General features: G+C 58.3%; 2 protein-coding genes across 9 annotated transcripts in view; both read right to left on the reverse strand.

Annotated features, from left to right (window-relative positions):
* Window positions 1-594: 594 nt before the first annotated feature.
* On the reverse strand, window positions 595-5,337 carry TMEM115 (transmembrane protein 115). Its single transcript, XM_027583119.2, has 2 exons — window positions 4,012-5,337; window positions 595-1,377 (listed from the first exon to the last, which is right to left on the reverse strand). The coding sequence occupies exons 1-2, from the start codon at window positions 4,860-4,862 to the stop codon at window positions 1,173-1,175; spliced, it is 1,056 nt and encodes a 351-aa protein (XP_027438920.1). The 5' UTR covers window positions 4,863-5,337; the 3' UTR covers window positions 595-1,172.
* A 2,276-nt stretch (window positions 5,338-7,613) lies between these two features.
* CACNA2D2 (calcium voltage-gated channel auxiliary subunit alpha2delta 2) overlaps window positions 7,614-23,000 on the reverse strand; it is a 141,063-nt gene continuing 125,676 nt past the window's right edge. Inside the window, exons 14-39 of one of the 8 annotated variants that reach the window (XM_027583111.2) lie at window positions 22,575-22,624; window positions 22,318-22,407; window positions 22,069-22,140; window positions 21,785-21,859; window positions 20,381-20,455; window positions 20,230-20,301; window positions 20,067-20,138; window positions 19,901-19,962; window positions 18,928-19,004; window positions 17,814-17,834; window positions 15,211-15,271; window positions 13,033-13,130; window positions 12,717-12,807; window positions 12,547-12,609; window positions 12,294-12,397; window positions 11,934-12,032; window positions 11,753-11,841; window positions 11,507-11,554; window positions 11,201-11,272; window positions 10,944-11,096; window positions 10,745-10,797; window positions 10,566-10,621; window positions 10,281-10,407; window positions 10,025-10,134; window positions 9,841-9,923; window positions 7,614-9,743 (exon numbers count right to left, since the gene is read on the reverse strand). In XM_027583111.2, the coding sequence (XP_027438912.1) occupies window positions 9,603-9,743; window positions 9,841-9,923; window positions 10,025-10,134; window positions 10,281-10,407; window positions 10,566-10,621; window positions 10,745-10,797; window positions 10,944-11,096; window positions 11,201-11,272; window positions 11,507-11,554; window positions 11,753-11,841; window positions 11,934-12,032; window positions 12,294-12,397; window positions 12,547-12,609; window positions 12,717-12,807; window positions 13,033-13,130; window positions 15,211-15,271; window positions 17,814-17,834; window positions 18,928-19,004; window positions 19,901-19,962; window positions 20,067-20,138; window positions 20,230-20,301; window positions 20,381-20,455; window positions 21,785-21,859; window positions 22,069-22,140; window positions 22,318-22,407; window positions 22,575-22,624 (2,114 nt within the window). In that variant the 3' untranslated portion in view covers window positions 7,614-9,602. Of the gene's footprint in view, window positions 9,744-9,840; window positions 9,930-10,024; window positions 10,135-10,280; window positions 10,408-10,565; window positions 10,622-10,744; window positions 10,798-10,943; window positions 11,097-11,200; window positions 11,273-11,506; window positions 11,558-11,752; window positions 11,842-11,933; window positions 12,033-12,293; window positions 12,398-12,546; window positions 12,610-12,716; window positions 12,808-13,032; window positions 13,131-15,210; window positions 15,272-17,813; window positions 17,835-18,927; window positions 19,005-19,900; window positions 19,963-20,066; window positions 20,139-20,229; window positions 20,302-20,380; window positions 20,456-21,784; window positions 21,860-22,068; window positions 22,141-22,317; window positions 22,408-22,574; window positions 22,625-23,000 lie in introns of all 8 variants that reach the window. The other 7 variants (XM_027583109.2, XM_027583110.2, XM_027583108.2 and 4 more) reach the window with 7 other exon arrangements.

Consider the following 23,000-nt stretch of genomic DNA (forward strand, 5'->3'; position numbering starts at 1 on the left):
TAATGCTGTCAGCATGAAAAAACAGGCAGCTGGGCAAGATGGGGACGCCTGTCCCTGGCTGCTTACCGAGGGGCTGAAGCTCTCCCAGCACACGAGCTCCTAGGATCTGGCTGCTGAGCGGCCTGTGCCACCAGGGTCCTAGAGTTGTAGGATCAGCTGTGTGTCCTCTCAGTTCCCCAGCTGCCCACTGTGCTGGTGTCTCCAGACTGTGGTGGTTAGATGTGGACAATGACAGGGTGGGAACTCGGGATGGGCTGTTTCCATAGGTGTCAAGCACTGAGAACTCTGTTTTGGGGGTGAGCCATCAATAAGAACAGCTCTTTATGATAGAGGGGCCCTCAACCATCACATCATCTGGGCAGGGCCTCCCTGACTGGGAATCAGAGGGAGAGAAAATGAGTAAGATCTGAAGTGATAGCTCTGGGGAGATTGTTTTAACAGTGGGCATGAGGTGGTAAGGCAAAGTGGAGTAATAGGCTTCTTATTCAGTTGGAGTTGCCATGGAGACCAAGCCCTTGAACCTAAAGTCCCTAACTTTGCAGCTGAACATGATGAGGGGGCTGCACAAGGTGGTCTGACAGAGCCCAGGAGCCATACCTCAAAGAACTGCTTTATTGATACTGCGAGGCTGGGCCTGGCTGCCCACTCAAGTGGTCCTGTAGAAAATACTTGGGAGCTGTGGCTCTTCTGGCCCAGAAGCAACCATAGCCACAGCAGAGGGAATCGGAAATCTTCACATGAACAGAGTCTTTCTGAGGGTGGGCAGGGAATTGCAGCCCTGCACTGGCTGGACCCCCAGAACGTTTTTGGCAAATCCTTGCCTTGGCTCAGGGCTCTTGGCAACCAGTATCAGGCATAAGGGTTGGCCCAGGGGCTGTGGCACCAGTGTCCCTGTAGCCACTTGCTTGGGGTTATCTGCTGAGGTACAGTCTTACCTCAGATGGCCTGGGCTAGCTGATGGTTCAGAGGCCCCATGCCTGGCATAGTGGTTGTCTGGAGTTGGAACCAGGTAGCAAGAGTCCCGGGTAGTGTTGGCGAGAAATAGCAGAAGGCTGTGGAAACCCCCAGCAGGCCTTCTTCCCTCTCCTCAGAGCGGTCAGGTGCCCTGGAGTAGCCAAGAGGTGTCAGGGGGAGCTTGGGAGAGGAGGTGCAACACTCAAGGTGGTCTGGAGTTACAGCTTCGGGGGAGCTGCCTCAAAGGTGATCAGGCTGGATTCTGGGGCAGCCCCCTTTCCTGGGAGTGTGGGGGCCTTGTCTGAGGGTAGCAGGCTATCCACCTTGGCCCCTGCCTCCTCTTCATCGTCGTCCATGCTTGGCCAGACGGACTGGTCCTCCACTCTCTTCAGCCGCTCGTTGAGGGCCTTTAGGGCCAGTTGCCTGGAGCCAGAGGAGATATGACAAGTCACTTGGGGGTTGGACGTGGCTCATGCCCTATATTCTTCCCCCATGAAGCTGACTCTCCCTACCACCCAGACTTCTCTCAGAATCCTGTGTATTCCCCTTCACCACGAAGGGCCCAGGGCTCCCCAGGGACTGGGTAGGGCCCACTCTGCCATCGGAAAGAGGACCCAAAGGCTATATACAGCCTTCCCTTCATAGTCCTGACACCTCCAGGCTAAGAAGGCCAGCAGGGTGTCTGCCAGACTGCCCACCAGGCCAGCTTCAGGAATGATTCTGAGGGTGGTGCCTAAGCATGGGCAGAGCTGGTACCCCAAGGAAGATGGGTAGCAGGGTAAGTCCCTGGGATGTGGGCACTGGTATCGCATCCAAGGAGAGGATTATGATGTCTCTCTCCTTGTTAGGTGTGTTTTGAGTCTCCTGGCAAGGGTCTGAGGGGAATGCTGGAACTCAAGCACCTATCTTGGATCTCAACCTGGGAAGCAGGGCCAACTTGGGTCAGCCCATCCCTCCTAACTGACTTCAATGTTCTTCCCAGAAGAATCCCCACAGCCACCAGGACCTGTGTTAGAGCAGGGACACACCAAGTTCCTGCAGAAAGAGAAAGAGGAACAGCTTATGTGTGTAGGACACAGGCCAGAGCCTACTGGTTCCACTGGATAAACCCTTTTGGACTTCACTTTGGGGAGAGGTGGGAAAGTTGACTGGAAGGTGTACACGTGCACTTGGGACCCTAGTCTACCCAGGAGTGGAACACCCATGCTGCCAGCTAATAATACTTCCAATAGTGGTCACAGTGGAAGCCTGATGCCTTAACCTGTCTATGCTCCAAGTAGGGGGGACAGCCTGTGATAGCCTTCCAAGTTCCAGCAGAGAAGCAAAACCTCCAAATGCCAGGGAACATGACAGGAAAGGCAACAAGAATATGGGCACAGAAAACCCTAGCCCAGTTCCACCCTGTGCTCCAGCCTGACACGTGGCAGACTGGCATAGACAGGACAGTTCCCTGTGCTACCCAGGCTCCAATCCTGGAGACAGCCTTGTCAATTCTGTCTAAAGCCTGCTAAAACAGAGAGGTAGTGGCATACTAATCACTTGTTCACAAGGGTCAAAGATAGGAAACCCTGCCTCCCAGTACTAGTAGCCCTTTTGGGTTTGGGAGGGGCATTCTGCCAGATGCCCAACTGGTTGGAGTAACAACCACAAGACTATGCCAAGAACCTAGCTCCTGACAACCTTCCCTACCCCAGCTTGCCATTTTCTTGGGCCTGAGCAGAGGTGCTTTGAATCTCCAGCCAACCCTAACAAATCCAAGACTTCTCACTAAAGGCGGAGTCACCACCGGGCCCTGGCTCCACCTGCAGAGCTCTGGGGACAGCTCAGTTTCTGCTAGATCCAGCCTTCTTGGTCCCACTTCCGCCACTGGATAAAGTGAAGACAGACCTCAATCTTTAGAATTCATCAGCCATAGAGACACGAACCATCGGGGCCCACAGTCATGCCTCGCAGCATGCTTTGTGCACTTTTCAACACCCACCGCCTTGGGCCATAGTAATCTGTGGCCCTTCCCCAGGTGGAAACTCCTTCAAGAAAGGGGTGTGTCCCACGCTCACTGCCACAGCCCCAGTGGAGAATAAGCACAGGGATAACCTTTCAGGTGAATTCATAAAGCTGCCTGCCAAGAATCTATTTCACAGGTGAGCAAAAGTAGAAGCCTTTGACAAACACAGAAAGTAGGAACAGAGCCTGCTCTAGATTTCACTACTAAAGTAACTGCCTCAAAAAAAAAACTTCAACATATAACGTTGGAAATGGAGCTGTGACAACTCTGGTGAGTCTATAGACCTGGCAGAGAGAGAACTGGATTAAAAAAGATCTGCCCTGCCCTGGACAAGATGCATTCAATGAATAATTCCGCTGGGACTGCAGATGGTGCAGATGACTTGGTTTACAGATAATGAAGAAGGTTGCCTCCACTCCCTGTGTGGTCAGCAGGCTCCCGCGGTGGGTCACATGGCCTGTCCCCTGGGTGTGGTGACACATACATGCTGGAAGGATGCGGTGGTAAATCTAGTAATACCCCAAGGTTCCCCCTCAATAAATAAGTGGCAGAGAAGCACAGCATCTGAATTAAGACCCAGGAAGAGGATATGGTTCAGCATTTTGAAATTGGGGTGGCCCAGACCGCCTCGTAAGGAAGGTCTCCTTGTCTGTCCCTCCCTCACTGGGGAAATAGGACAAGCAGGTTGTTTCTGGCTCCCACAGGACCAGTGTCTAGGATTCCAAGATTCTGAGACAAGGCCAGGATTATGTGTCTGGCCCTCCATTAACCCCTCACACAGTACCAAAGGAAACTAGACATTTCTTAGAACTTGTTAAGTGGCCTGGGTGGTGAGAAAGGCATATTGCACTCCTTCATGTTGGAAAGCACTACTGGAGCCCAGCACCTAGTTGCTGAGGTTCTCAAAGCCACAAACTGGATTTTATCTCCTGAGTCTGCCCGAACACCTGACCCTTGGCTGCCAGCCAACACAGCAAGCACAACAGATGGAACGGTACTTGATCAATAAAAACTCTCTTAGCTCAATAAGGTTTTGGAAGACTCCACAGTACCTTCTCCGCTCCGCATCCTGAGGGTCTGTGCCTGGGAGGCTGATGGTGATGGAAGATGGGGCACCTACATCATAGCGCTTCACTGTCTTCTGGCATATCTTTACCTTCACCAGGAGACTGTGCACCAAGTTCGCCAACAGCCCCACCACAGGCTGCAGGATCTCAGGGAAGAAGGTGGCAAAAGCAAAGTGGTCAGCCATGTCCCCTCGACCTCGGCTATGGCGCTGGTAGAAGCGGAGATACACCCAACTGGAGAGCAGCCCAAAGCCATAGGAGGCCAGTGCTGGGCTCTGGAGCAGCGTGGCCAGCCTCAACAGTAGCAGCAGCCCCAGCAGCAGCATGGGCACCACGCTGACGCGCACCTGCGGCACACGCAGGACCACGCAGTCCCCCATGGTTTGCTTGAGTGCCACCAGGACGCCACCTAGGAAGCCCAGGGCTCCGTGGATGCGGATAGTGAAAAGGTAGACCAAGTTGAAGGAAGCCATGTAGGTGAGGAGGTAGGCGAAGGCCCCCAGCAGCCCCACAGACACGTTCACCACTGAGAAGAAGATGAGCAGCTCCAAGGCTCCCCAGAGGGGCTCCAGCAAACGTCCAGCCACCACCACTGTGGCCAGGCTGATGGCCACATCCCACACGTGCTGTTCCATCAGCCCATGGGTGGCCAGGGTCCAGATCCAGAAATTGGGCGGAAAGAGGTAGCCTGGGGTGACCGCCAGGCAGCCCGTGTCCACGGCGAAGGACAGCAGGTAGAGGAAGAGTACTGCCGCGCACAGGGTCTTTACCACCACGCTGGCGCTGGCCAGGATGGCCCCCAAGTGCTGGCGGGCGCCCGGTAGGGCGCGCTGCATCTTCCCGAAGGGCGTCGGCCTGAGAGAAGGGTTTAGTGTGTTAGGGGGGGCCTCCCCGGGGCCTCGTCCCAGTCCGGCCCCGACGGGAGGCCCGGGCCCGGCCTAGTCACTGGCCTATGGCCCCGGTGAAGACTCCACTTCTGGTCGCGTCGGCTCCTGTCCCAAACGGCCGAGCTGGGTCTGGTCGCGGGCCCGGGGCCTAGGCCCCTCGCCGGGGACCTGAGGGAAGGCCCTGGGAGGCTTCCGCACGTCTGCTTGCCGGCCTGCCTGCCCTGTGGGCCCCGCGCCAAGCGGACCGGGCTGGCGTTGATCTCAGGGCTCGGCTTATTCCATCCACTCGGGGGCCCTACGGTCTGCGCGGGCCCAGAGCCTTGTTCTGGGCCCCAGTCAAGTCTCGTCAGCTCCGGCTCGGCCTCGGTCTTGGCTGCGACCGTACCTCCTCCCTTCCCAGGCGCCGACAAACAGCGGTGCTGCGCCTGCGCGCCCGGGCAGCGGCGGGATGCCCTTCCGGCTCCGCAGCATGCTGGGACACGGAGTCCTCGGCCGAAGACGGGGACGAGCGGAAATCAGGGTTCTGCGTAAAACTACAAGTTCCAGGAAGCTGTGCGCCCGGCCGTTCCGGTTGGTAAGAGAAGGGTGTGCTGGGCAGTGGTAGTTCTCCGGGCTGTTTCCGCTGGTTGTCAGGAGGTGGGCAAGAGTGAACTGGCTTCGCTAACCTCGGGAAAGCTGCGGGTACCCGCGCGGCAGCACGACTGCAGACACACCCTTGCTGAATTTCCTGGGAACAGGGACTCCGTGCATGTGCTTCTGAGTACATCTGAGTGTGTCCTTGTGGACAGGTGTGTAGGTAAGAATGTAGGTGGTCTTGGTGTGCGTACCAGTGTTCGGGAACTCCCGAAACTTCCGCAGTCCGGTGTGTGCCTGCCCAGGTTGTATGGGTCTCTGGGATCTGACCCAGATTGGAATTCTTGCTCTGCCATTTGGCGGCTCTGTGACACTGGCCAAGTTCCTCGGTTTCATGGACCGTAAAATGGAGATGATGACAGGACCTACCATGGTGAGGGTTCAAGGGGACTGTGGTGTAAAATGCCAGTCCATCCTGGGTGCTCATTGAGTGTGTTGCCCAGGCTAACCTTGTTACAAATGTGGTGGAGCTGCGACTCGAACTTAGGTCTCCTGCCCCCAAAGGGGCAAGTCTGGGCTGCTTTTAGTGACTCTCTTCCCCACCCCGACTCTCTGGCCCTGAGGAGAGACAGAGGTGGGCCAGGGTGTCCCTGGGCCCCCACTTTACTGCAGCGGTAGCTTCCTGCAGTTTGTTCTGGGCAAACGGATTTTTTGGTGTATTGAGTTACGTTTTAAAAATGTAATTGGAATAATTCTAGGACAAAGCACATTTATAAAGCGCAGAATCCCTTCCTTTCAGCCACCGATCTCAGTACAACTGCCGATGTGCACATAGCCTTCCAGGTTACAAAGGGTGTTGATGTGACACCCTTTTCTTTGTCTGGGGTCTGGGTTCTCACTGGATGCCACCTAGGGTAGAGTTGCCAGATTTAGCAAATCAAAATACAGGGTGTTCAGTTCAGATAAATGAATAATTTTTTAGTGTAGGCATGTCCCCAGTCTTTTTAGTATGGTGCAGTATTGGAAACATGCTAAAAAACATTCGTTGCTTATCTGAATTTCAAATTTGACTAGATGTTCTACATTTTATCTAGCAACCCTACCCGAGGCCCCCGGGGGCTGTTGCAGGGCATGGAGCTCTCTCAGGGGTTACTGGTTAGGCATTGCTCTGTGGCCAACCCATGGAGGGGAATGAGGAAGGGTGTCTTTGCTAAGGCCTAGGATGTGCTCCTCTATTTTAGTGTCTGAGGCCCTCCAGCCACAGGTCACCTCCTCTCTGAAACCTTTGCTGATTTCTTGCCCTTCTCACCAGGGGTGGGGGAGAAGAAGGTTTCTCCTCAGTCTCAGTTTATCTGCAGTATGCAGATAAACTAGTACCCAGCTCTAAGGTGGTAAGCTAGCTGCCCACCCGGTGAGTGCAAAAGTATGCGTCATGAGAGAGTGAGCATCAGCAGTCCTGGGAAACCTCTGCGCTGGTCGTTACTAGTTTCTCTCCTTGAAAAGAACGTGAGGGTTTACATGGACTAGGATTGATTATTAAGAGAGTTGGGATTAAAATGAACAAGGGCATAGGGCAGGCAGAGGGAGGTCTGAGAGGATCCACCGAAATGGACTCAGTCTTGGGTTCCAGCATGAGCAATGGTGGTCAAGGAGAGCACTGGGCCTTGAGCCTCCCCTGGGCTGGAGAGGAGCCGTGGTCATGCTTGTTGGTGGGCCAGACCCTGGCCTCCTCTGGACAGCAGGATGGGGCCCTCAAGCACCGGGTCCTGGACTTGGGCCTGGTACTAACTCATCGCTCTAAGTGGATGACCTGCCCACTAGGCCCTGGTGGTTTGACTTGATGTCTAGATGCCTGCCTAAACTCGAATCTCATCTGTCTTCTTTCTTTCACCATCCGGGCCTTTAAGGACAGCTTTTCTCAGAGGCTTTTGAGATTATATGGGACAAAGGATGTCAAGGATCTCTCACTTCGGAAGCCCGGAGGCATTATGCACTATATCCACCGGGTACCTGGGTTGCAATGGCCTTCAGTCCCAGCTGAGTGGTAGGTGGGACTTTGAAGTCCTGGCCACCTGTCTTCAAGCTACCCAATCCCCACCCTGAGGCGGACACAGTGGATGGGAACCATTTGAAGTGAAAATATGAACATTATTTAATAACTGATCTTCTGTAATAAACCATTTGAAAATATTTTACAAGGAATCACACACACGATATTTTACAAAGTTTCTTGACTTTTTTGTCACTGTTGTTTTTCTGACTTGTCTGTACAAAATAGAACAACAACCAAAAAAAAAGGGCAGAGAAGAGGAAATGGCCCCCCAGTCCCCCACAGATCCCCCGAGCCCGAGGTGAGGGGGCAGCCAGGTCGGGTGGGTGATGAGAAGGATCAGACCCAGCTGGGGGTTAGACAACTACCTGATGGGGATTGTTTGTCTGTTTTCCTGTTTCTTAAACTTAAAATATATATTTTTCTATATATGTTTGATTCTTTTTTATTTTTATATTCTCCATTGAGCACCTGACTACACTACAGTTACACACACGCCCCCGCAAGACATGGCTGGCATCTAGGCTGGGTGTACAGCACGGGTGCCCACCCTGGCACCAGCAGTGGGCACGGACCATACACACACACTGAGAAAGCAACAAGCAACATGACATTAATTAACGGAGCCATTAATTAATGCATCACCCTCCCCCCTCCTCCCAGTCCATCTAAACCTCATGGCCACGTCCCCCTGCCCTCCGTCCCCCACTTGCCCCCAGGCTGGGATGCCTTTGGGGGAAATGATCAGAATGAATGGTGTGAAGACATGTGCCTGGGCCCAGCCTCTGTGTGTGCACAGAGTGTGTACATGTGTGTATGCGTGTACAAATGTGTGTTCAGCAGGGAGGGGCAGGTTGCCCCCCCCCCCGTTGGGGGCAGGGAATGTGTGTGTGTGTGTGTGTGAGAGAGAGAGAGATAAAGAGTGTGAGTGTGAAGAAACAGGGAATGGGCACAGGCCTGAGTGTGTAAGGGCCAGATTGGGGGTGGGATGGCCCAGCCAGAAGTGATCATGTCACTCTGGCTAAGGCAAAGGGCAACGTCTGGTGCAGGCAGTGGCGTGTGGTCCTGCTGGGGGCCTGACACTAGTGCGAAATGGTTACAGTGAGCACCTGGCGGGGTGGGGGACATATCCGGGATACTGGCGGCTAGGGTGGGACAGAGGGGTTGTCACCCCCTGCCCCAGCATTTGGCACTGTTTGACATTCAGCTTTAGAGACAGAGGACCAGCTGGGCTGCAGGTCAGATTAGAGGCGGGTGGTGAGCAGGAGATGAAGTGTGCATGTGCCAACCCTCCCACCAACCCCTTGCCCTGTGTAAGGCTTTGTGAGCCCCCACCCCCACCCTACCCCACAGTGTGTGTGTGTGTGTGTGTGTGTGTGTGTGTGTGTGTGTGTGTGTGTGTGTGTGTGTGTGTCCTCCTTGGTGTGTCTAATGTGAGTCCAGTTTCTGCCCTCAGGGCTCCAGGTGTGTATGGGGTTGTGTCTGAGCCAGTGTCACTGTCACTGGCCTGTCACCTGCAGGGCTGGAGGAAGGTGGGAGGTGGCTGTAGGCCTGAAAGGGGCAGGAGCCCACTGTGGGGCTGCCTCAGGACTTCTCTCCTGCTAGGACTTAAGCTGGGATGCACAGGCCTCAAACTGCCCATCTCAACTTCATTATTCCCAGGGAATCCAGATTTGGTCCTGGGTGGGGCCTAAGGGCCAAGTTAGAGGAGTCCGGCTGGGGCAGGGCCTAGGTCTCCTGCACAAAGGGAGCCTTGGGGCAGGGTGGGCAGTGGAGGCCTGGTTTGGCACCAGTATGGTGGCTTCCCTGTCCCAGCCCTCAGGGGTGGGTGAGTCTGGTGGGAATAAGGGGTCTGGGGTCACTCTGACAGTTCAGCGGCGAGATGTGGCTTGGGGGCCAAAGACCTGCGGCACCCTCCTTTGGGACCCCCCCACTCCAAGGCTCAGACTCTTGGGCCTGGCCGCTCAGGTCCTTCAGTGAGGGAGGAGGCGAGGCTCTAAGGCGGGGTGTATGGGACAGGGGAGCAGGGGAGAGGCGGGGAGGCCTGGGGAGAGGTGGGGGGGCGCTCAGACGCGGCGCGAGGCGTGGGCGTGGACTTGGGGCTGCGGCCGGGGGGGCAGGCCCAGGAGGAGCAGCAGCTGCAGGGAGACCAGGACGCCCAGCGACGGCGGGAAGGAAGCTCCGCGGCCACAGTCTGAGGTATCTTCCTGCGGGAAGAGGCAAGGAGCGGGTCGACTCGGGCGGCCCGTGGAGGGGAGGGCAGGGGAGGGGAGCGCCAAGTCAAGTGCGCCGCCCCCTCCTCACCGTCGCGTTGTAGTCAAAGCAGATGTGCGGGCCTCTCCGGTATCGCGGTCTCTGCACCAGTTCACACTGCTCCGGGCCGTCCGCTGGGCATGGGTGGGGAGTCAAGGAGGCGGCAGGGCACGGAGGGGGCGCGCGGGGCAGGAGGGGGCGCGCGGGCGGCGGGGAACGGCGGGGGGCAGGATACAGTGTGTCTCCTTCTGCAGCAACCGGCCAGCCTCACACTGGCTGCACAGCGGCTTCTCGGCCACCACGAATAGAAGGTTGGTGTTGGTCAGTCTCTGCGCGTGGAACAGCCTGGAGGCAGCACCGGAAGGAGGGGCGTTGGGACTCGCCCCGCCCCTCCCTTCCCCGCTGCAGCCCCGGCTCCGCCCCGGGCCGCGCCCACCCGGCAGGCCCCGTCCGGCCCCGCCCGGTCCTCCGGTCCCGCACCCCGCGGGCACCTGGAGCAGTTTCCGCAGTCGATGATGGCGTTGTAGGAGGCGTTCACCGACCCGAAGTAGTACTGGGTCTGTTTCATGACGCAGCTGCTCTCGCGCGCCTCGGGGCTCCCCTCGGCCTCCGCGGGGTCTGCGAGTGCCCAGAGCGCCTCAGCCCCACCCATACACCCTGGCCCGGTCTCGGGCCTCGGCCTTGCTCAGCCATAAGCCCCGCCCTCCCTTTGGGGTGGGTCTGAGCTTAGACTCGGGGGAGGGGGTTCGAGGAGGGGCTTCCAAAGCCCTACCTACCTGCCTGGAACCAGCTATGATAGATGAGGCCGTACAGAAGCTGCTGGAACAAGGACCTGCAGGGCATGGGTCACTGAGTGGGAATGGTCACCAGAGACCAGTGCCCTGCCGCACCACCTCTCTTGAGCCCTCCTGCCCAGAGAGCACCGTCCCTCTGCCCCCTCCCCCCTGGGACTCACCAGGCGGCAGCCGAAGTCCACCAGGCCAGGTTAAGGAAGTCTGCAATGGTGGGCTGCGGTGGAGAGAGGGGCATGGGCTGCCATGGCTGTCCTTGGACCCGGGTTCCCCCCCCATTCTCTCGTCAGAGGTGGAGCATCATCTGTGTGCAGGTCTCCCAGACCCCCCCCCCAACCCCCGCCAGGCATCTCTGGGGCTCACCACAAAGACGCCCCGGGGTGCAGCACCCAGGTTGCCCGGCGGCTGGGGGGCACAGGCTGCCTGATAGTCGTAGGACTCTTTGCGGGTGTAGAAGGAGTTATTGTAGAGTGCCAGCATCAGGTTGGCATCCACCTCACTGAAGAACCTGCCCACCTGGGAATGCCAGGAGGGAGTGGTAGTCACAGGGCTGGCAGTGCTGCACCCCCAGAAGGCTCAAACCCTGGCCCCCCTCCTTCCACCCTCTTCTCGACCCTCACCTGGTCCCACTGATGATTCTGGTTTGACAGCACCAGGAATCCCCCATCGTCAATGAGGACACAGAGAAGGTCCTGAGAGGTAGGGAAGGGGGAAGAAGATGGAGAGGGGCCCAGGCCCAGACCTTCCTCCCCAGACCCTGGCAGTTGGGTGGTTGGGTCGAAGGGGCACAGTTCTGGTAAACCTGTGAAGTCGGGGTGGGATGTTGAGAACCCACTGCTCCCGCCAGGCCAAGGGATGGGCTAGGAGTCGCAGTTGGGACTAAGAAGTCTGGGATTGTGGTAAACTAGGGTTGAGGGCACACGTACCTCATTGTTAACTTCGCAGTCCATCTCACAGTGGCTGTTGGGGCCACACTGCTGGGCAGAGAGCAAGGACCGTAAGGTGCCTGGCAGTCCCCCCTGCCATCACACCTTTGTACTTCTGGGTCCCCAGGCCATCTGCAACAGCCACTGCCTCCCCATAAGGCACAGGAACCACTCTGAGTGAGTGGTAGGGGTTCCTGGGGGGACTCGGTACTGCTGGGCTTACTGCCCCCACCCCGGCCCAGGTACCTTCTGAGGCTGGTCCTGGTGGGTACGGTTGCTGGCTAGCACCTTGAACTTCTCAGCCCAGGCTTCTAGGTCTAGTTTAACACCTACCACTATAGAAGAGAGCAAGGGGCCATCAATGCTTGCCTGCCTGGGCAGCACCCTGCCCATCGTCTCTTTCCCCACCTCCGCCCCAGGCATTCACCTGCTGGCCTCAGTGTGCGTCCGCCCAGGCTTAGCTCCACAGCCGTGCTGACGAGGATGCCCACCGTGTCATTCTCCAGCTCCAGTGGCCTTAACAGGGCTGGAGGTAGGGTGGGGAAGTCAGGACTAGGGGCTGGTGGCCACACTGACCACTCTGTGCTGGGCCTGTGGACCCAGGAGCCCAAGCCAAGCACCCAGTACCCAAGGTAGTGTTGGCACAGCCTAGCTCTGTCTTCTCATCTCTCCCAGTCTCGGCTAGCCTCATGTTTGAGAGGGGCCTCAGAGAGCAGAGCCTAGCCCTGGCTGAGCAGACAGGGAAGCCTCAACTTCCCACCTGCTGGACACCTGGGAGGACACTCACCATCCTGGTGTGGGGGTTTGAAGACATAGCCGTGGTTATCCAGGCTACGGCGGTAGAAGCTGGCATTGAAGGGCTCCGGGTTCTCCGTCCAGTCCTCAGCTGCTCTGGTTATCCGAGACAGACAGGAGTTGGTGGAAAGGGGGGTGGGGTGGGGGACAGTGTCTCAGCAGGTGCAAAGAGGCCTATGGGCAGCGGGACAGAGGCAGGGTCCTGGGTGGGGGCAGGGTGTCGGGTGGCAGTGTAGGTCACTTACTTGTTTGGGAATACACGGGTGATGCCGCCGTCGGTGGCAGCAAACACGGCCAGAAGGCTGTACCTGGGGGGCAGCAGGGAGGTGAGTCACAGGCCCGCCTTCTTCAGGGCAGGGCCAGGGCCTCTGGGCCCATCCCAGCCTCCTGCCCCCACAGGCTGGGTGGTGCCTACGTGTTGAGGTCCTGGTCCCGCCATGTGCGCTCCACCAGCTGCTGTGTGATGCCTGTGTCCAAGATCAGGTTGTGCAGAAGGAAGTTGTTGCCTGCAACGGGAAGGTAGGGGTGGAGGGGGTGGCTTCTTTCTGGTGGCTTCCTGCCCCCTCTCCCCCACACACCCAAGGCTCCAATAGGAGCCTTCCCCACTGCCTGGCCCAGGTCCTGCCCTGGGCTTGGGTCTGCATCACACCTGCCCGGTTTCTGGCTTCTTTTGGGCTGCCCCCTTGGGGTCTGGGCATTGCCCAGACCCGGCGGCCCCACCAGGCACTCACACTGCTTGGAGTCTGGAGTCACTTTCTCCATGAGTTCAATGAAGTTTTTCAGGAACTCGGTGTTGTTGTCTGAGGCATTCAGGTCCTTGCAATACTCTCTGGGGGTGGGGAGGGGCAAGAAGAGTGGGCTTGGGGGCTGGACAGAGCAGTAGGGTTGAGGCTTCCCAACAGGCCTGCCTGGCCATTGGCTGAGAAGCCCAGGCCTCAGCAGGGGCACGTGTATTCCTACAGGCTACATGCCTGGCAGGCTGCTTGCTGCGTCTAAGTAGGGACAGAACTGACACAAGAAGGATGGTCCTTGTCCTCCAACCTGGCAGATTCTCCCTCCTGGGGATAGCCCTGCAGAGCCTCCCACCCCTCCTGTGTAGCTGGACCCAGATGGCCCCCGGGGGAGGCCCCAGGAAAGGCCCCCTGGCCGGCTCGTCCCCCTGTACGTTGTAGTATTCCGGAGGGCACAAGGTGGGCGAGCAAGTGCCAGCACTGGCTTAGTCAGCCGGAGTGTAAGCCCTCAGCCTGCCACTTCCTGGCTTGGCACCTCTGGACAACTCACTTAAGCTCCCCGAGCCTCAGATTTTTCCATCGTACCACAGAGGGTGTCAGGAAGTCAGTGGGAATGCGTGGGGCCTCCGACTGGTGGTTCCTTCTGCCCGGGATGCTCTTCCCCCAGAGGTGGACAGGTGAAACCCCTCACTTCCTCAAGGCCCTCGCTGGGCTCAGGCTCTAGGTCCAGACAACGTGGGAGCTTTGGGGGCACGGGAGGCCTGCTTCGGGCTCTGCTCCCCAGGAAGTGTGGTAGATGGAGCTCTCTCTTCTGCCCAATCGCTCATTCACACCCCTGCCACCAGAGACCTCCCCACTGGCCTGGATGCAGCAGCCTTGGGAATTTTTGCAATGCGCTGCTTCCCTAGGCTGTGCTAGGGCCCACGGTTTGCTGAGGGCACCTGGGTCAGGGTCTCAGTCCCCACTTGCTCTCTGGCCCCAGTGGCCTTTGTGCAGTGCGCAGCCTGTACTTCTGTGGTAGGGGGCACAGCTGACACATCCAGAGTGACACCCGTAGGTTGTGCTTCAGCTATAACTCCCCTGCAGCCCCTCCCCCCTAACAATATGTACATTTACAGCTGTGGATTACTTCATTCGCTCACCCAGCACATATTTATTGAGTTCTCCAGAGCCAAAGATACAGAAGTGACAAAAACAAACCCAGTCCCCTCTTTCGGGGTCACGTGGGCCACCCAGGCCTTTTCACTCATTCCCACCGTCACTCATGCCCACAGCCTACCCCACAGTACATTCAGACTCTTACAAATGTACACAATTACTCACAAATACAAACACACATCTACACAGTCAAGAGAAATTGGTGGGTGCATGCACACACGTGCACACGCATGGAGGTTAAGAGTGTCCAGAGCCCCTGGGGGGTGCCTGAGAGTGCCCAGGGGTCCAGAGCCAGGTCATGGGGGAGAGCTTCACCACGGTGGGGGGGGCTGTTGGTCTCCTCACTTGTGGGCCAATAGGCAGAGGGTGGGCACCCAAGGATGTGCGTGTGCATGCTAAGTGTGCACTTCAGGGATGGTCCAGGGTGCTGGGCCCTGACCCCTCACTTGCCAGAGCAGCTCTTCAAAGCCCTTGTACTCCCCACCTCCCCCAGTCCCCTGTGAGCCACCACCCCTAAATTCAGCACTGCCGACGGGGGCTCTGGCTGGCTCATCCCCAGACCCACACAAACACTGACCGACACAGGACAAGGCTGGGGTGCAGGGTGGGGGGGTGGGGAGGGCGCCACAAACCAGAGCAGCAGCTGCCCAGGGAGGGGTGTGCTGCGGACAGCCCTGCCCAGGGCAGAAAGGGTCCTTCCTGGTGGCCTGGGAGGGCAGGGAAGATCGGCAGAGTCCGGAGCCCTCCCGCCCCAGGCCTGGTGGGGGCTGGAGCTGGGCGGCTGGCCACTGCTGCCTGGTGGGGCGGGGCGTGGCCCGGGTATGCACAGGGCCGCACAGACGGGCCTATGCACGGGGCTACGCACGGGGTGGGGCGACACCGCACAGGACACACACACACACACACACACACACACACACACACACACACAGAGCTCCAGGCAGCCGTGCAGGAGGCAGGGCCAGGGCGGTTGGGGTTGGGGTTGGGGAGGACACCTCAGCAAGGCCACACGCAAGCTACCTGGGAGCAATGAAAACATGTCCTTCAGACTCAAAGCTGCTGGGGAGCAGGAACTCAAAATCTGCAACAGAAACGGGGGGTTATCCGGCGGGGGCTGGGGAGGCAGGAGGCCAGGGGGCTCAGAGCTGACGGGGCTGGAGGGACAGGGAAGAGGGTGGCTTGAGGGAGGGGGGAGACACCAGCAAAGAGGGAACCCGCCACTTCCACGTTCAAGTTCGAGCCAGAGAGAAGGGGCGAGCAGAGAGAAAGGGAGGGCGGGGAGGGGGTGGAGGGCCTGTGGAGACTACAGCATCGCAGGAGGAGGGCAGTTATAGCCAATATGTTGCCCAGGCCTGGTCCTCTGTCGGCAGTGAGTCCCGTGGCGTGGCTGTGCAGCACATACACACGGACACACACACACACATATATACACACACTGCTATATATATGCATGGTCTGGGGGAGGCGCCGGTCTCGCTCTTATCACATCCGTAATGGAAAAAACCGCATGCCGAGCTTCCTTTGCCTCCAAAGAGACTTTGAGGAAGGGAATTGGCTTTTGGCTGCGGATTTTTATCTCTCTTTCTTTGCTGCAGCTGTTTGCATTTTTGGTAGGTCTTTTGTTCTGTGTCAGGCATCAACATGGCCAAACCGAGGGGATTTCTCACGGGCAGAGACAGTCCAACCAGAGACGGTGTGGGCAGCTGGGGCTGGGCTGCAGTGCATTGTGGGGGTCCCACGGTCCTTCCTGGGCTGGGAGGCTGGGTGAGGGCAGAGGGAGAAGAATGGGCCTCCACCCTTCCTAGGACCTGCCTGGGTTCAGAGCAGCCCAAGAGGAATGCTGGGGCTCCAGAGGAGCTGTGGGGTGCTCTTGAGGGGTCCTGTGCACATGTTTGAGAGAGAACACATAAGTACATGGGAGAGGGTGTGTGTTTGCCTGAGCGTGCATGTGTACGGGTGTCTCTGTGTGGCTTTGTGAGTGAATCTGGGGTTTCTCTGGGCCCTCTCCCTGCCAGGCTGGATCAGCTACCTGGCTGGTCTGCATCTTGGAGGCGTGCCCCTGCCCCTTGGCCTGTTGCACTCTGGGCAGCCCACCTTCCAATCCTGTCTTCACCAAGGTTCCAACCTCTTTGTGACTGTAGGGCTTTATTTTTGCAGAAGAGGGGTCTTCTCTGTTTCCAGATACTCCCACAATGCACTGCAAGATTCCGGGAGGTGGACTTGGCGTGTCTGGAGGGGCTGGGCAGTCACTGGTTGGACTGTTGCTTTCTGATGGGACTGTGAGGTAGGGTTTGGACACAGGCCGACAGGGAACGGGGGTGAGGGAGGGGAAGGAGGAGAAAGAAAAAGGAGGTAGGGAGACTAGGCTATAGTTGTCATTTTTACCAGAGCCCTGCATTTCTGGGGACACTGGGAGGGATGTGGAAGGGGGAGAAAAGACAACTCAAGCCAGTGGGAGTAGGGCCTGTCCCCCACCCCGACCCAGCCCACAGGGGCCCGCTCTATCCCTTTTGCTGGACTAGGCTGGACAGGGCCCCTCGGGCTTCTTGGGGAGCCCTGGCTTCCAGGTCATCCGCTCTTGGCTCTCTGTGCCCATCTGCCCCGGCCCTCCCTGGGAGGGGTGTCTCTGTGCACCGGTGGCAGAGACCCTTGCGTGTTTCTCTTGCTCCCCTTATTCTCCACCCAAGTCTGTGAGTTCATTGCCTACCTTTCTCCGGAGTCTCTGGCTTGGGTTATCTCTAAGTGCCAGAACCTTTTTCTTCACTCCCAGACTGATTCCTTCCAAGCTCTTTCACTGGCCCTTGGGGTCCAGACACATTTCCTTTCTTCCTGGCTAGGCTCACCATCCCCGAGTCTGCTTTTATTTCCCAGGGGAACACCTTCTTCACAGCTGACCACCTGCCCCAGTGGCAGTGGGTACCGCGGTTGGGCTGGGCCAGTGGGCTTTAGCAAAGTGGTGGGGGCAGCAGGGGACAGGGGTGACAGCACCTAGGCCGGTGCCCAGGATGGTTGGGTCTGCCTTGCTCTCCCAGTGGTGTGGCTGATGCCCTATCCTGCCCATCTCAGAATCAGGGTGGGGGGCTTCCAGAGCCTCTGTCACCCCTTGGATGGCTCCAACTTCTGGACCAACTGGCAGAGATCACAGGAGGGAGAACTATCCCAGAGAAAGCCTCAGGTGGCTGGGGCTTCCCTTTCCCATAAGCCTCTCATAAGCCCTGCTGAGGACTCCTCTAGCCCCTGCCTATCAGGCCCCCTGCCCTGCGGGGTGGGAGGTGGTGGAGAGGCATCCAGCCCTGTCCCCACTGTTGAGTTGTCTTGGAGGGACAGAGAAGGTGGGGATGGGCAGGGACCTGCCCAGAGGGAGCAAGGAGGATGAAGACGGGGGCCTGAGCTCTCAGAACACCCGGAGACCACCCTGCAGGCAGGGCCAGGAGAAGGGCCACTGGCTGTAATAGGGGTTTAGGAATGAGGGAAAAGGCAAGAATTAGAGGAGCCAAGGGATGCTGGGAGGGAGCCCTGGAGAGCAGGGGTTTGGCTGGTCCTGGGCAGGGAGGGGGGCAAGCAGGGGTGTGAGGGTGGGTGGGGTGGGGAGAGGAGAGTGCACTGGTTCTGAATATACTTGCCCTTCAGTTTGCTGATTGGCACTGGGACAGTCCACCAAGAGAGAAAGCGAGGAAAACAAAAACAACACAAACACAAAAACAAACGAAAAGGGGGAAGGGGAGGGGGGGGCACAAACAATATTTTATTCAATGGCTGTTTGAATGAAAATATTGTGTCTCATCATCATACCAAAAGGAAACTTCTTGCAAAAAAACGACATGAGAGAGAAAGAGAGAGCGAGAAAACTCAAAGGAGATGAGCCCCGGTCGGCCAGGCAGGTGGGGGGCGCCCGGTGGGGCCGGAGCCCCAGCCTCCCTCCCAGTGACCTTGGGTGGTGGGCAGGCGGGGGCCGCAGGCTCCGGAGCCTCTGGGGGAGGCCCAGGGTGAGCAGGACATGCAGGGATGAGCCACAGGCAGAGGAGTGGGAAGGAGGGAAGCAGAGAGGTCCAGAGAGGAAGAGAGAGGGAGAGGGAGGATGGGGAAGAGAACAGAGGGAGGGAGGGAGGGAGGGGAAGGAGGGATGCTGGGGTAGGGGAGAGAGGGAGAGGGCAGAAGGGAGAGGGGATGGGGGAGACCGAGAAGGTGGGGATACAGGAAAAGGAGAGAGGAGGAGGGAGGGAGGAGGGAGAGAAGTGGGGAGAGGGAAGGGCAGTGGGGGTCGGAGCAAGGTGAGAGGGGCGGCTGAGGGAGGAGGGAAATGAAGGAGAATGAGTGCAGGGGGCGGAGGAGGGGGGAGAGAGACCCTGGGGGGATGGCACCACAGGGTGGGAGAGCTATAGGGCACGGGGGGGGGGGGAGGGGAGATGGGGGGGTGTCTTCCAAGAACGCAGCCCCCAGGGGTGTGCGGGGGAGGCAGGCTATGGAGGGAAGACACGCAGTAGGAGAAACTCAAACCAAAAACCTCAACGGAAATCATGAGAGAATGATCTGGAACCAAATCTGAGAAAAGGCGAGCATGCAGATTTCCACAGACTTTCCGATGGCCGGTGCCCCAGCCTGCGGGTGCCTGGGGGGTGGGCAGACTGGGCAGGGGGGGCTGCCTTGCCACCAGTGGCTGGCTATGCTGCCTGGGGCCGGCCAGGGTGCGGGGCAGAGGCAGGGGTGCAGGGCGCAGGCAGGGGCCGGGCCACTTACACTTGACCTGCAGGATCTGGTCGCTGAGGTTGGCTTGGAGGTAGAAGGTGCTGTAGGGCGGGAGCACAAGCCCTAGGCTAGGGAGGAGGGGAAGGGAGGAGCATATGTCACTGCTGGGGAGAGGTGGGCCACACTGGCATCTGGCCCCCTACCCCATGGCCTCGGAGCTAGGCAGAGTGGCCCAGGCTATGACGTCCGCTCTCCTGCCCACCAGGGCCACCTTTCCCTGTTGGCTGTGGGAGATTCAGTCCCCAGACTCCTGGACGCCTCAGAATGCCCAGCCCCAAAGCAAGGCCCCCCCTGCTCCCCCTCCCCCAGCAGCCCCCCCCCCCGCCCCAGATACCCAGCCGGCCTCCTCAATCAGGCCAGCAGCAGACTCACAAGGGGCAGAGCACTGTCAGTGAGCTAGGCTGTTGGGTGCACAGCCATGGGAGTGGGGTCCTTGGTCCCCCGAGACTTAGGTCATGTGCAAGCCAGTGAGAAGCAGGGCTGGCGCTAACACGGTGAGGAGCAATCACAAGCTGGGACTGGGGTGGGAATAAGACCGGCTCTGGGGGGCACAAGAAGACAGCCTGCATGGCCTGGGCCTAACCCACAAGGGTACCTCCTCTGTGTGGTGCCTGTTGAGAGCCAGCCTAGGAATGTGCTGAGGGTGACATCCTGGGTGCAGATACCCAGGGATACGATCCAGGCAGGGGTGACGTGAGAGGGTCGTGTGGCATGGGGAGACATCAGATGCACTGTCTTGTCTCTGTCCTGTGCTCCCAGGAAATGGCCCTTGTTCCTGAAGGGCCAGCGAGAGGCCCTTGGGGGACCGAGAGTCCCGGGGTGAGTAGCGAGCAGCCCTGGCTGCTGGTGCCCCACTAGGATCATGGCTCCAGCCACTGAGCACCCACAGACTGGGTGGGGAGCGGGCTCAGACTCTGGGCTCTGGGGCTGCCCCGCCCCTCCCTGCCGGTCCCGCCCCACTCACCTGTAGTTGGTGCTCCTTATGGGCACCCAGGTGTAGTTCCGCACCACCTCATCTACGTACCTCTGAGAGAAGAGGCTGGGTCAAGTACTTGGGCCAGTAGGCAGGGGTGGGATGGAGTGCGGGAGGATGCCCACCCTGACTCTGTCCCCCTCCCCCATCGTCTCACCTCGTCCAGGGACTTGACCAATGTTCTGATCTGCTTGTGGCCCTTGTTGCCATCGATCATGCTCCGACGGATCTGGAAGGGCCAGAGACGTGAGGGGTGCGGCCCCTACTCTCAGCTGCTCTGGGTGCCGCCACCCATACCATACTCCCCTCCTTGCCCTCACCTCCTCCTTGTTCTCATCCTCCAGCTCAGCATCCAGGAAGTCCAGAGTCACTGGCTCCCGGAAGTTGGTGGTCTGTGGGAGGCAGGGCAGGAAGTCAGGGGGTCCCCATCTTGTAGGGTTTACCCCTCCTCCTGACTGCCCCCTGGCTCACCTGGGGCTTGAGGTTGGGGTGCAGCAACACGTAGCCGTTCAGGTCAATGGCAAACACGTAGCCGTTGGCTCCAAGCTGGGGGCGTAGATGGGGGCTCAGAGCCTGGGGGGCCGGGCAGGGATTCCCCAGCCTCTCGAGCTCTTCCTCAGCCTGCTTTCCATACCACTGAGGGCTGCCATGTACCTGCCTGGGCCGGGGGCCCCCACATGCCACGTGGCCTTGAACCTATTTCTCAAGTCAAGCCCAGCACGCTGGCGTCCCTTGTTGAGGCTGATGGGCTCCATGGGACCACGAATCGATCTGGCCTTCTGCCCCCATGACTCCTGGTTCTCTTGGAGCTGTCAGTTGGCCGGACTGCTCTGTCTCCACTAGCCCCTCCGTGCCGCCGTCTCCTCCCTGCCCCCCTACTTCTGCCTCCTCCTGGTCCCCATCTCAGTAGAGTGCCGAGGGAGGACTGTACCCCGTCCAGATAGAAGTGAAGGAGGAGTGAATGGGACCCTGGGCTCACCCTTCGCTCTCTAGGCTGCTTTCTCACTGAACATGGAGGCCATCCACACGGGGCCTTCGGGTCGAGGCAAGCTGTCACACACGTCCCATCCCCCACCCCTTTCACAACCAAGACTGAAGCTGCCTCCGCCATAGGCCCTGGGCCAGCCACACTGACCTTGCACCTCCCCTGGTTTCTGATTTTGGTTTTCACCTCAGTCCTTTGCTCAGAGAGTTTCCTGTAACTCCAAGGTATGCCTCCTGTCTATCCGACTGTCCAGGGGTTGGCAAACTATGGCCCATGGGCCATGCCTGGCCCGTCACCTGTTACTGTACAGCTAGGAATATTTTTTACATTTCTTTTTTTTAAAGATTTATTTATTTATCTGAGAGCAAGCGAGCAAGCGTGCACACAAATGGGGGGAGGGGCAGAGGAAGAGAATCTTCAAGCAGACTCCCTTGCTAAGCGGCCTATGTGGGACTCTGAGCTGAAACCAAGAGTCAGGCACTTAACCAGGAGCCCCTGTTTTGTTTTGTTTTACATTTTTAAGTGGTTGAAAAAGATCATGATGTGAAAATTAGGTGACATTTAAATTTCAGGATCCACAAACAGAATTGTATTGGAACACAGCTGTGCCCATTTATTTGTTTTATCTGTGGCCATTCTCAGTACAACAGCAGAACTGAGTATGAGTATTTACACTGGAAGAGCCTAAAATATTCATAGTCTGGCCCTTCACAGAAAGTTTGCCAACCCCAGCTCTAGGCCCAAGGTTACCTCCTCCAGAAGTCTTTCCTGACTGACTGAATTCACAGGTCTCCCTGGAGGTGCTATAATCCCCATCAGACGTCTCTGCTGAGCCTGGCTTGTGTCCACGTGGGAGGCAGAGCTGGGTGGATGGGCAGATGGACACTTACCGTGTAGTTTGGAGTCAGCCTCTTGATGTCATTCAGAGCCACATCGATGCCCATCACACCCAGGATCAACTGGTTCTGGGAGCAGAGGCATGGGGTCTGCAATGGGCTCAATCCCACGGGGGAGCCCCGCTGCCCAAACCTCATGCCTAAGGCCTTAAGCTGCTCACAAGTAGTTGCCTCTGTCCAGTCTGAAGGCCAGCCTGTCCCTCCTCCGTCCCAGGCCTGCCAGGGGCATGCCCAACCCCCTCAGGCATGCCCAGCCCTTCCCTGGTGGGGAACCTTACCTTTTTCTCCCCAGGGCCATCCTGTGTCAGGTTGAAAACAGGGAGGGTCCCTGTCACCACCAACCCCAGCCCCTGAAGGGAGAGGAGGATGACAGGTTAGTCTCCTGTGGCCAGCCATGCCCCACTCTGAGTGTCCAGAGAATGGGCTCAGGCACAGGCCCCTTTTTTTCTTCTCTGGTTTACTCCAATAAGGGGGCCCTTAAGGAACTTGACCTTGTGGGCACATCTGTGGGGGCCCAGAGGCCTTACCAGAGCATCCTCATACACGTTGGTCCATTGCACCTGCTTGGCTTCCTTGCCCGCCAGCACCATGGGCCTGCCCAATACATCCAAATATTCCTGGGGAGAAGGTGACAGGCGTCATAAGTCCACCTGCCCACTGCATCTTCCCTGTTCTGCCTCCCCGTATATCAGCCTGCCACCAGGGGGCGCTCTCACACCACAGCAGCCCTCCGCTCACACTGTGCCCAGGAAGTAAGGGGCTAGGAGGAGGGCTAGAGTCTCACCTGCGTGTTAATGCGGATGGCTCCAATGGAAGGGATCTCAAAATAGTAACCTGTGAGGGAAGGTGAGGCAGAGGTGGGCCTGGGTGGTACTTGGGACCCATGGCACAGGGGCTCCCGTACCCCAGGCTGTGTCCAGGCCCCCTCACTTTCTGGTGTCACTCCTCCCAAGCTCCTGTCCCTTTAGTGCTCCCTTCCCCTGCCCTGTCAATGGCGCTGATGCTAGGGAAGGGGCCATGAGTGTAGGGGTGTAAGGAGGAAGCAGAGGCAGGGTGGAGGGACGAGCCTGAGGCTGAAGCCCCTCATGCTGGGATGGTGGTGACACTCAAGAGTTCACCCAGGGGCCAGACCCACATGCATGGAGTGGTAGCTTGACCAGCAAACAGACACGGGAGCAGATAAGCCAGGAGATGGATGGACAATGGACAG

This window comes from Zalophus californianus, chromosome 1, assembly GCF_009762305.2.
Source record: "Zalophus californianus isolate mZalCal1 chromosome 1, mZalCal1.pri.v2, whole genome shotgun sequence".
Classification (NCBI taxonomy): domain Eukaryota; kingdom Metazoa; phylum Chordata; class Mammalia; order Carnivora; family Otariidae; genus Zalophus; species Zalophus californianus.

Bases quoted from the DNA above. Each gene is read 5' to 3' on its own strand.
- TMEM115 (XM_027583119.2), bottom strand. From the start codon at position 4,862: ATGCAGCGCGCCCTACCGGGCGCCCGCCAGCACTTGGGGGCCATCCTG. The intron at 1,378-4,011 runs GTACTGTGGAGT...CTCTGGCTCCAG, and splicing joins CAGGATGCGGAGCGGAGAAG to GCAACTGGCCCTAAAGGCCC.